The 12,914-nt window shown below is 35.0% G+C and overlaps 1 protein-coding gene across 1 annotated transcript in view; it reads right to left on the bottom strand.

The window, feature by feature from the left end:
* The window catches only part of LOC140044941 (5'-3' exoribonuclease 1-like), a 34,951-nt gene extending 23,481 nt beyond the window's left edge, over positions 1–11,470 (bottom strand). The window contains exons 1-8 of the mRNA XM_072089652.1: positions 11,286–11,470; positions 6,729–6,860; positions 6,484–6,584; positions 5,996–6,203; positions 5,488–5,598; positions 4,633–4,806; positions 3,205–3,367; positions 115–182 (exon numbers count right to left, since the gene is read on the bottom strand). Of these exons, the coding sequence (XP_071945753.1) occupies positions 115–182; positions 3,205–3,367; positions 4,633–4,806; positions 5,488–5,598; positions 5,996–6,203; positions 6,484–6,584; positions 6,729–6,860; positions 11,286–11,360 (1,032 nt within the window). The 5' untranslated portion in view covers positions 11,361–11,470. The remainder of the gene's footprint in view (positions 1–114; positions 183–3,204; positions 3,368–4,632; positions 4,807–5,487; positions 5,599–5,995; positions 6,204–6,483; positions 6,585–6,728; positions 6,861–11,285) is intronic.
* Between the last annotated feature and the right edge of the window lie 1,444 nt (positions 11,471–12,914).

The raw sequence follows: 12,914 nt of genomic DNA, 5'->3' as shown, positions 1-12,914 counted from the left end.
TGCAAGGTTTGAGCAGTTTAGCAATACACTTGTGACTGGTGGGAGTATATATACTGTATTACCGAGCTAAGTTACTATTTAAAGAAAATCAAATAAAAGAAAATGCTTACTTACCTTTGAGAGATGTTTTAAATAGATTTCAAGTCTATCCAAATTCAATTCTCCACCATTATTAATAAATCCTTGTAAAAAAAGAAAACACGAAAAATATCAGTTTTTACTTCAAAACAATGATACAAAAAATGACTGCAAAATAAACAATTTCCTAGTTTCAGAAAATCACAGAGGATAGCGACACAAATCTTTTCATGTACGAAGCAAAAACAGGTGATTTTTAGATTCATTGTATTGTAAGTAGTAGACAATTATCTTACAGCAGGACATTATTAAAAAACCATTCAATTCATATTTTTTCCATATGGCAACCTGAATTGGGAAAAAAGGACTTTTTTCTTTTTTGTTAAAGAAAACAAATCATCATAAAGAATTAGTAATGTAAACTACTTTGAATGCATTCATCCGTTAATGCTCTAGTAGGCTTAAATTTCAGTAAGTGAATATAGGGAGCTTTGGATTACAGTGGATGCCATCAAAACTGTGTGGAGGTGGGGAGCGAGCAAATGCATCCCTATATCGTTGCATGCAGCACACAATGAATCATGCTTTGGATTACAGTGGATGCCATCAAAACTGTGTGGAAGTGGGGAGCGAGCAAATGCATCCCTATATCCTTGCATGCAGCACACAATGAATCATGCTTTGGATTACAGTGGATGCCATCAAAACTGTGTGGAAGTGGGGAGCGAGCAAATGCATCCCTATATCCTTGCATGCAGCACACAATGAATCATGCTTTGGATTACAGTGGATGCCATCAAAACTGTGTGGAGGTGGGGAGCGAGCAAATGCATGATCCCTATATCCTTGCATGCAGCACACAATGAATCATGCTTTGGATTACAGTGGATGCCATCAAAACTGTGTAGAGCGAGCAAATACATGATCCCTATATCCTTGCATGCAGCACACAATGAATCATGCTTTGGATTACAGTGGATGCCATCAAAACTGTGTGGAGGTGGGGACGACGAAATGCATCAATATATCCTTGCATGCAGCACACAATGAATCATGACATAGTTTAGTTGTCTATATCCTTGCATGCAGCACACAATGAATCATGACATAGTTTAGTTGTCTATATCCTTGCATGCAGCACACAATGAATCATTACATAGTTTAGTTGTCTATATCCTTGCATGCAGCACACAATGAATCATGACATAGTTTAGTTGTCTATATCCTTGCATGCAGCACACAATGAATCATGACATAGTTTAGTTGTCTATATCCTTGCATGCAGCACACAATGAATCATGACATAGTTTAGTTGTCTATATCCTTGCATGCAGCACACAATGAATCATGACATAGATTAGTTGTCTATATCCTTGCATGCAGCACACAATGAATCATGACATAGTTTAGTTGTCTATATCCTTGCATGCAGCACACAATGAATCATGACATAGTTTAGTTGTCTATATCCTTGCATGCAGCACACAATGAATCATGACATAGATTAGTTGTCTATATCCTTGCATGCAGCACACAATGAATCATGACATAGTTTAGTTTTCTATATCCTTGCATGCAGCACACAATGAATCATGACATAGTTTAGTTGTCTATATCCTTGCATGCAGCACACAATGAATCATGACATAGATTAGTTGTCTATATCCTTGCATGCAGCACACAATGAATCATGACATAGTTTAGTTGTCTATATCCTTGCATGCAGCACACACTGAATCATGACATAGTTTAGTTGTCTATATCCTTGCATGCAGCACACAATGAATCATGACATAGTTTAGTTTTCTATATCCTTGCATGCAGCACACAATGAATCATGACATAGTTTAGTTGTCTATATCCTTGCATGCAGCACACAATGAATCATGACATAGTTTAGTTGTCTATATCCTTGCATGCAGCACACAATGAATCATGACATAGTTTAGTTGTCTATATCCTTGCATGCAGCTCACAATGAATCATGACATAGTTTAGTTGTCTATATCCTTGCATGCAGCGCACAATGAATCATGACATAGTTTAGTTGTCTATATCCTTGCATGCAGCGCACAATGAATCATGACATAGTTTAGTTGTCTATATCCTTGCATGCAGCACACAATGAATCATGACATAGTTTAGTTGTCTATATCCTTGCATGCAGCACACAATGAATCATGACATAGTTTAGTTTTCTATATCCTTGCATGCAGCACACAATGAATCATGACATAGTTTAGTTTTCTATATCCTTGCATGCAGCACACAATGAATCATGACATAGTTTAGTTGTCTATATCCTTGCATGCAGCACACAATGAATCATGACATAGTTTAGTTGTCTATATCCTTGCATGCAGCGCACAATGAATCATGACATAGTTTAGTTGTCTATATCCTTGCATGCAGCACACAATGAATCAAGACATAGTTTAGTTTTCTATATCCTTGCATGCAGCACACAATGAATCATGACATAGTTTAGTTTTCTATATCCTTGCATGCAGCACACAATGAATCATGACATAGTTTAGTTGTCTATATCCTTGCATGCAGCACACAATGAATCATGACATATTTTAGTTTTCTATATCCTTGCATGCAGCACACAATGAATCATGACATAGTTTAGTTTTCTATATCCTTGCATGCAGCACACAATGAATCATGACATAGTTTAGTTGTCTATATCCTTGCATGCAGCACACAATGAATCATGACATAGTTTAGTTTTCTATATCCTTGCATGCAGCACACAATGAATCATGACATAGTTTAGTTTTCTATATCCTTGCATGCAGCACACAATGGCTCATGACATAGTTTAGTTGTCTATATCCTTGCATGCAGCACACAATGAATCATGACATAGTTTAGTTGTCTATATCCTTGCATGCAGCACACAATGAATTATGACATAGTTTAGTTTTCTATATCCTTGCATGCAGCGCACAATGAATCATGACATAGTTTAGTTTTTAGTGGTCGGAAATTGAAAGTGCTCTACATTTTTCTATCTATCAGAATTATATTTTATGTGTAATGTAAAGAAAAAAGGCAATATCTGTACATTAACCATTCAAATACTGCAAAGTTGAAACATATAAAGGCATATATTCATACCTTTTAAAGAGGATGCCACTTCAATGTATGCACGGTAAAGCATGGGTAAAGCATCATGATTAATATGCAAATCAGGTAGATGTGGAATGAAGTCATTGCCCACAAGAAAGCCCATAAACACCCAGTCATCAATGACACGTTCTAGGTCATACCACTCAAATTTCTAGAAATAGACAACATGCAAAATTAATATCTCATTGAAACATACGTACATACACATATTAGTTATACGATGGATTAATGAATAGATGGATACGTATCGATAGTGACATCAACCGATTTTCCAATGCGCTCGCCTATACTAAAGCACTACTGCCAATCAAACACCTCTCTAATCGCTGCCCTCTATAGAACTCTGCAAAACAAAATGTACCTATGTAGAAATTGTATGTGCAGTTTGATTGTTCTATTGACATGTCTGGATGTCGAGGATTGATTGACAAAAACAAGATATTGCTGAACAATTAGTTTTAACAATTGGACTACAGTACGAAAAGTTAACTTTCTTACGACCGTAATTTTAAGTAGTTAGGTAATATTCATAAAATATGCATATTGTTTGTGTAACCTACAGAAATTAAAAATTGCATTAATCTATAGAATATTAAATTATGCATTTGACCATTATTATTATTATTATTACTTGTATAGCGCACATTTATACAACATTTAATTATAATCAGCGGCGCTTCACATCAATCTGTATCATAACATTGTTTGGCAGCAAATGTTAGTAAATGGAGGAAATAATATATATTGCGGGAAATTCGTTAAGTTAAATTGTTCAAAATAATATAAAAAGATATGCTTCTAAATCAGATCAAACAGACACAGTGAAATACCAACTGTACATTAATTATGGTAGAGTACATTAATTATGGGGGTGTTCACTATCTAAGAGAATAAACTTGTGCCTCACCCACTGTGTAGTCAAAACATTTATTTATTTACATCCCTAAATTTACAATCACATATTCTGTAATTTTACTGACGCTATTCAATTGTTGTTTGACGTTAAAAAAGGTAAAATATATTTGCCAAATTACACTCACTCGACAGAAACTCAAATCGCGAAAAAAAAGCTCACGAAATAGTTAAAAATGTAAAATCGCAAAAACATTTAAGGCCGTGATAATTTTGGGATTTACAGTATTTTATCGTTGTTGTCCTAAATCAAGCAAATCCCAATGTTCGTCTGTACAAAATGAATTACATGATGCACGAATTGACCTATTAATATATTTGACAAGTTGTCATATTTAGATTAAATTTATATGTATATACATATATGTACAGTATTATTAGTATTAATGGCACAAAGAACAATTTGTATGAAAAACAAACTATAGTATAACAATTAATTTCTTGGTAGCAACCATGCATTTATATCATAATAGTCAGATTTTATTTTTATTATGTATTAAATACCTTTAGGTCACTAAACTCAGCATCCAAGTACTCTCTCAGTAGAGATAGGTGTAAAAGGTGAAAAGTTGTCTCCTCTGCAGATGTTGGTCGCTTTTTCTCGGCTTGCTTACCAAATCTTACTTCCTCACGTAACAAGGAAAAATGAGGCTCATGAGTGATCAGTCCAAGTATCATCTACGAAGAAGAGAAAAATAACCATAGATTACCAGTTCAATGGTCCAGTGGGCACTCGCATGCAATCAAAATATCCCTAGCTCTACGTTTATGCGTTTACAAAATAAGAAATGCCTACTGCCTAAACATCCAATGCACATTCACTCACATGATTCATGCGTTTAACATACTTTCCTGTTGCAAAATAAACCAAACCTAAATAATTAGTTTTATTCTATTATATTTTTCCCAGACCTATAATATTATCATACAATTGAGCACAGACAGTCAGGTATTAATACAAAGTTTGTTCACTAACATGGTCATATAAACAAAATTAAAACTCTTTCATAATCATTTCGTTTACAAATTTTATATATTTATATACGAGACATATAATATCATCTTACAATCAAGCACGGACAGACAGGCAAGCACGGACAGACGGGTGCAGTAAGATCTAGATTTCAATTTAGCTTTAATTATACCATATATTACTAAGACAGGATGGATCCAAGTTTGTTTTTAGAGGGTACTAGAGACCAGTTTGTGATTGTTTAAAGGACAATTTAATAACCTGTTGAAATAGGGGTGGTGGTGGTGGGCAAACTGTGTACAAAGAGAGCAAGCTAGCACAAAAAAACAATCTATAGGAAACAAGTCTTTTTTGTAGGTTAGCCTGACAACACAGGTAGTACTCACCAGATCTGCATCTAAGCCATATAAACAATGCCTTGTGTTAGGATCATAGTTACTTTCACTTTTCTCACAACGAATGAAATCCATTATCTTGTGTTCACCTTCTCCTGGGGTCTAAATGGAAACAATTAGTGAAGAGCAAAGTAAAGTAAAAGTCGAAATGGAAACAATTAGTGAAGAGTAAAGTAAAGGTGCTTTTATTATTACATTTATACAAAAAAAACATCTGAAAATGTATGCATTGTGTTGAATATGTTGGCCAGGTGCAGACTAAAAAAACTAATTTGCCACATGTTATTATCTTACAAGTTCAAACAAATAAAACATACACGTCAGACACATTCCTAACGTAAATTACTGACATTAAAAATAAATACATTTATAAAAGATTTTCTTGGATAGCCCAAAAAGCTAAGTAATTTCATTCACACAAAAAACTTCCATCAGCATGCATTTGACAAACACACAATAACCGCTGAATATTGTTTGATTTATTATTAATATACTGTACCTCATGACCAGATAAGTATATCCTAATACCCTGCCAAAGTGGATCAGAGGTGACCTTTTGCGATATGAAGTACTGAAGCTGATTGTGAAGGCGCACCATAAATGGTGTACCCGGTGTGATGCAATTTGAATCAAAACGCTTCTCATCTGGCAACTTTTCTCCTTTTGCTAATGCTTGCTTTTCTTGTTCTTCGGCAGCCTTAGCAGTTCTGAAATTGCCACATAAAAATGTAACAACATATTTGGATGGTTCAGTATACAAAGTATTTTAAAAACAATCCAGAGATTATATATTTTGCAGCTGAGTTGCATGCACCAATTCTCCATAATGTTAAAATTTTATTTGTTCTGTATCTTCAAGATCAGTGAAAAAGTGTCACATAGTATCAATTATATCATAGTGTAAATTCAATACCTCATGTGACACACTGTACTGAAATTAAAAATTATTATATTTGCACTAAATATGGAATGAGGTTGAAATGTTACCTAAAACGTCGCCCTCTTTGTTGATTCATTTTTGCTCTTGGTGCACATCCATCAATAGCCATATAAAAAACCTTTCTAGGCTTGATCAATCGAAACAGTACCTGAAATAATTAAAGAATAAAAATACAGATTTATCTTTGTATTTTTCTAAATTATAAACCATAATTTGTCTGAATTTTTCCTACAATATTATAGATATTGCTTACATATGGGCCAATACAAAAATAAAAGCATAAACTGTGTACCTCAATATAATGAAATATATCAGCAAATATCTTTTCTTCTGTGATTCTAAAGTGCACATTACCATCATCTGGATGTGAGCATGTGTGAACAATACCGTTCATATCAAAGTAAAGGTTATCAAATTCAGGGATCTAAAAGTAAGAAATAAGTTTATTTAAAAAAAATACATTTAATTGCTTATTTGATGATTGTTTTGTTATTAACCAGGATAATTACTGTTTGCATGGTAGCAGGACGATTGGGGTTGGATTCAAACACTAAGTACATAAGTCACAGCGCCACTATGGTTTGGTAATGGACACCCTAGATTGTCGGAAATTTTATGATGTGCGTACATTAACGACAAAAGAGTAAATTTCACCGATCCATAGAGAGTCAATTAATTCAGTGTGATATTGAAAATATCATTATGATATTTATTTTTAACTTTATTTTTTTTAAAAGAAAAACAATACAATCAATCATTATTTTAACTGAAAACTTTATTTACAACAATACAAGTTACCGCATTACTACTCCGGCTCTGTCATATTAATGGACGATTCAGCCAACAGCCAATTAAAACTAGAGATCCAAAAAGAAACATGGCAGCAACAAAAAACATGTGTTTACATATCTCGGCTGCGGTCAGTGAAAGCGCGTCTTAACCATTATAACACTTTGTTACGCACTCTTTTGTTTCTTGGCTTTCATCTTCATAGTGGTCATGTCACATGTCTCATATGCATATGCATGCCTCAACTCTAGTACCTATTATTAACCTATTTTTAGATTGGTTGTTATTTTTAAGCGTCACGGATAAGGTTTTAAGCATCACTGCCGACCGTAAAGCGTCATGGTAGAGACCCTAATCATCATGGTACCGTGAGGCTTCAAAGGCCTGGGAAGAACACTGAAACTACTTGTGTGTAATTCATGAAAAAAGAAAACAGGCATAAACTTATTAAAAGCCTAATAATATAAATTGAGAAGCAGGATTATCTATGAATTTATTAAAGCAGACATATTAAATCATTTAGTGTAATTCAAATGTACGCCATGGTTAGGGTTTCAACACCAGAACTCAACTACCCAGCGTTACAGAATCCTGCAATGCTATTATGCTAAGACGTTTAGACCGCAGGCCCTCTAAACCTAAACAAACATCCTTCTAGACAATGGTGGGTAAAGTCAATGATGGGTAAAGATGATGGTGAGTAAAAGAAAATAGTGAATTTAATCAAAAAAAGAATTTTCCATGAAGCAAAAACGATCAAACCAACAAAATCACACACCTAACAAACCTCTCGATAGATTCGTTGTTAAACTTACTGTACTTTGTATATTATGAGTTTATGAAAATGTTCATGTTAGATTTTTCATTACAATTTTTAATTGACCAATCAATTGCGATGACGGAACCCTACCCCTAATATCCTTCTTTTCTGACTACTGTAGGAGGCCTAACTAGCCATGACTAGGCCTAGCTAGTTAGGACCAGCTGAAAACAAAATTTCCAAAAGCCTTGGTATTATTTTTTGTTTGTCTTCATATTTACCCCCTAATATCCTACGCATCCTGTATTGCTCTATGATTCTTCCCTATTTGAGTTATTGTAATATTGTTTGGTGCAACACATACCCCACAAACCTTAATAAATTGCAAACCCTCCAAAAGAAGGCTATCAGAATTATATCTGGCGCGCCTCCGCTTTCCCATTCCTCTCATTTATTTTCAAATCTTAATCTCATCGAACTTAATGATATCAATTTAATTCAACAAACCATTTTTGTCTACTCTGCCTTAAACAACATCCTTCCTCACCATCTTTGTTATCTATTTACTTCCAATTCCTTCTATCATTCCCATCACACACATACTAAAAATAAATTATCTACAGTATACCCTCCCATAGAACAAATTCTTTCCAACATAACATTCGATACTCTGGACCCACCCTATGGAACAACCTGCCACCCTCCATTTTAAAATCTGCTTCCCCTAAGATACTTCTCTCAAAATTAAAAAAATACACCTTTTCTACTTATTAAATATTTTTTAATCTGTCATGTCTCGATCTGCAGTACCAACAGATTTTTTTTTTTTTCTGTTATTCATATTTTAGATTATGAAACTTATGATTTTCTTCAATGCATTTCTTTTCTTTTTTATTTGTGTTAAGGCTCGCCCAACACAAGATGTTAAAAACATCTTTCAGGGCTTTTGCCTTCATTTTTTGATATACTTTTATAATTCTGTACAATCCTGTTTCTTGTTTTCCTACTGTACGTATTCAGATTTTGTAAATAAATGTCTATTGAATTGAATTGAATAAAATAAATGAAATATACGGTTATCAGACGATCAAGACCATGGACGATCAGGCCCACTTCAAGGGGATCAGGCCCATCAAGGGTGAAAGACGATTTGGACCAGAGACGATCAGGCCCAGCTGATTGGGCCCAATGAATAAGATGATCGGGTCCAAAACATTCTCGGAAAATTAAAAAATATGAAAATCTGTATTTACCGATTCAGGTTTCACGCATGTGCTATTAATTTTGTCGCGAGAGAGAAGTCAAGTTATATCACACTGTATAGAGCAAAAATTAAATACGGAAATACATACAAAACAACACAATAATAACAATCAAAATCAATCACATTTATTCATAAATCAAGAGTAAAGACATTCTTAAAAAAACCAGTAGTGTTAATTAGAGGAAAATTATGATAAAATCAGAAAATCTAATTAACATTTTTAATTAAAATCTTAATTCACGCAAGAAAAGCACGTTGACACTATACTATAGCACTAGGAATGAAATTTGGCACATTATTTTATACAACACAAAAGACTATCGGGCCCAACGCTAACACACGATCGGGATCAACTGGTAAGACGATCGGACGAAACACATAAGATGATCGGGACCGCAAAATGTTGGCCTGATCGTCTTGGGCCCGATCGTCCGTGGTCCCGATCGTCTTGGGTCCGATCGTTCGTGGTCCCGATCATCTGTTTCCCAAATATACAATTAGCATTAATACTCATCGTCTAAAAATATCTACAGTAGGCCTAGGCCTATCTAATATAAAAACGATCACGATGTACAATAACGATCATGAAAATAATAGCGCGACACAATAAAATCCAACGATTTTTTTTTTTTTTAAACATGATCGGTAATGGTTTGATAAAAAAAGTATAGGCCTAGGCCTGGCCCTAGCTAGACCTAAGCCTGGCCCTACTAGTGCCAGTAGTGGCACACGGCATAACAAATTCCAAACAAAAGTTGGTTTTATTGTGATCAAAATAAAATAAATAAAAAAAAAAAATTTAAATAGATTTTAAAAACACGTATCGTTTCGACGGACATCAATCACCGATGGTTTGCACATTTTCATAGTGAAAATAGTACTTCGGAGCACATCGTCAGCTTGATCGCATTCCACCAGGTACGTCGACATCCTTTGTGTACTATCAATCTCTAGCGTTACCAACGATCAATCACAAAAGGAGCAAGCTGATAAAAGCCATGTGGTGAGCTTGGTCGCATTCCACTAATAAGCAGGTCGGCATCCTTTGTGATCGTCACTCCCGTATTCAATTCAACTTTTATTTCAGACAATTGTCCATATGGTACAATACATTACACAAAAAAAAAAGAAGTAGAGTAGCGGTACCTCCGACGATCAATCACAGTAAATGAATAGAGTTGTTGAAGCCACATGGTCAGTTTTCACGAAGTGCTACTATACTACGCGCCCATTTATTAGTAAGTACAATAAAAACAAAGGCTAGGACTCTGTAGTCCGTTAGGCCTATATTTTATTAAAGCGTATTACTATTAAAATATTAACAATGCTGCAGCATTCCATAACCCTTGTTGTTTTATTTGCTGTTTCGTCGGGATTTGCTGTTAACGGGATAATTTTCATAGGCACTACAATCCTAGCCTTTGTTTTTATTGTACTTAATAATAAATGGGCGCGTAGTATAGTAGCACTTCGTGAAAACTGACCATGTGGTTTAATCAACTCTATTGATGAAGCCGCATCTCGCATGCTTATATAAAAGCTTAAAAAAACATCGTCGCGTTGTAAAAATTTAGATGTAAAGTACAGTCAAGTTGTTAGCTTGCTTTGGTACCCTAGTCTAGGTATCAGCTGCATGTTAGTTGTTTCACTATGTCGTAATTTGCGAGCTTTAGAGTGTTTGGTAAATGACATTATGAGATGTTTGAACATCGTTTTAAACGACTTACAATGCGCTAGAACGCCAAAATTCCCGACCCCTTGGCCCTGCTGGCCTCCCAGCCAATATGTTTGCTCGCTTCGCTCGCAAAGCTAGGCCTACGCCCCCTCCTAGATCCGCCTCTGGGTCCCGATTGTCTTACAACCTTGTTGGGCCTGATTGTCTCAGGCTTTGGACCCGATCGTATGTTCCCGATTATTATTAGTTAGGCCTAGGCCTCCCTAGTCTAGAAGCCTAAACCTAGGCCTAGTAGAGGTAGATAGAGTGTAGAGTTGGGCCTAAAACTTAGGCTACACAGGCCCTAACTGGGACACTTTACCTGATTTTCTTTGACAACCTCACTCAGACAAGGATACCGTTCACTGAGCCATCTATAAAACTTAGGAACACCCATGGTTTAGTAGAGAGTTTTCAATGATAAGAGAGACAGTCGATCACGTAATGTCCTGGACCGGGGAAAGGGTGGGGAGAGAGAGACTACAACCGGTTCGTACCACAAAAACAAACAACAAAAAAAGATAGAAATCAAAGCATGATGATGAAATGTGATGCAAAGCGATAATTGTGTAGCGCCGCCGCCGCTAAGAACGTTTTTTTAGATAGGCGGCGTAGAGACACAACACGACGATTGAGAATCATCAGTGATTTGTAATATAGCCAAGTGTGCCAAAAGTCCAAAATGGTAAATGTGGCAATCCAAACTTTTTAATATTGTATTAGGAAGAAGAAATCTTAAATTATATAAATCCACTAATAATTTTATATTTGGTAAATTTTAATAGTGTCTTGTAACAATGGAAACTGGGAGAAACCATGAAATTTCACTTAAATGAGCAAAAACAACAGTTTTGATAAATTCGCTGTTAGGGGGAAAAGTCTGGCGAATTAACAAATGCTTATATAGCAATGTCAAAGCAAAGGTTAAGGTGGGAAATAATCTTACAGATTAATTCAATGTAGATAAAGGTGTTAAACAGGGATGCGTTTTATCACCAATATTATTTTGTATATTTATAAATGAATTTGTTAAAATGCTTCGTAACAATGATCATGAATGGTTCATGGAAGGGTGGTCTTTTTTGGGCCGATTATGTTGTTTTGCTAGCTAATAATGAATTTGAAATGTTAAAAATGTTAGATGTTGCAGGGAAATATGGAAAAGAGTGGAAGTTAAGCTTCAATTATGAAAAATCTAATGTAATGGTTATTGGCAAACGTGTCAATCGTGATAAAAATGAAAAATTTGAGATGAATTTATAACTGAGGTAAACAATTATAAATATCTAGGTGTAATAATTTGTGCAAATCAAAAGGAGCATGGTCACTATCAACATGTTATTCAAAAAGGAAACGTTTAATCTCGTATATTAAAGGTATAATAGGAAACCTTGATGATTTTAATAGGGTCTATTTTGGGAATATCTTATGGAAGACAATAGCACTTCCCACGATTAATTATGCATGTGGTGTATGCAATTCAAGAAGAGATAATTACGATTTAGAAAAATTACAGCTACAAATGGCCAGATTCCTACTAAAAGCTCCCAGATGCACACCGCAACAAGCACTATGGTGATTTAGGATTGAGTCCATTACTAAAATCAAATACCTCAAACGTGTTATAAATATGAATGTAAATAGCTGATGGCCTAATATTTCACTCGCATGTTTCAACTTAACAGTGATTTTGATTCTTTAATGTAATGTAATGTATTGGAAAAGTGGATGCTACAACCACATGAGAGTAATTCATTCATTAAGCTACAGTTAACATGGGCTGCATATGAAATATACAACTTTATGAATCCATTCGGCTGGTTTATTACGAATTTACCCATGGCCGTAAATGTAGTAGGCCTACTCTCGCACATATTTAAGATAAAATTGCGACTCTGTTTGGCCGAAAATAACGGGAGGGGTTGGTGAATTTTGTGCAAAATGGAGAAAT

Source organism: Antedon mediterranea, chromosome 3 (assembly GCF_964355755.1).
Source record: "Antedon mediterranea chromosome 3, ecAntMedi1.1, whole genome shotgun sequence".
Classification (NCBI taxonomy): domain Eukaryota; kingdom Metazoa; phylum Echinodermata; class Crinoidea; order Comatulida; family Antedonidae; genus Antedon; species Antedon mediterranea.
This window is presented reverse-complemented; position numbering and strand designations above follow the sequence as displayed.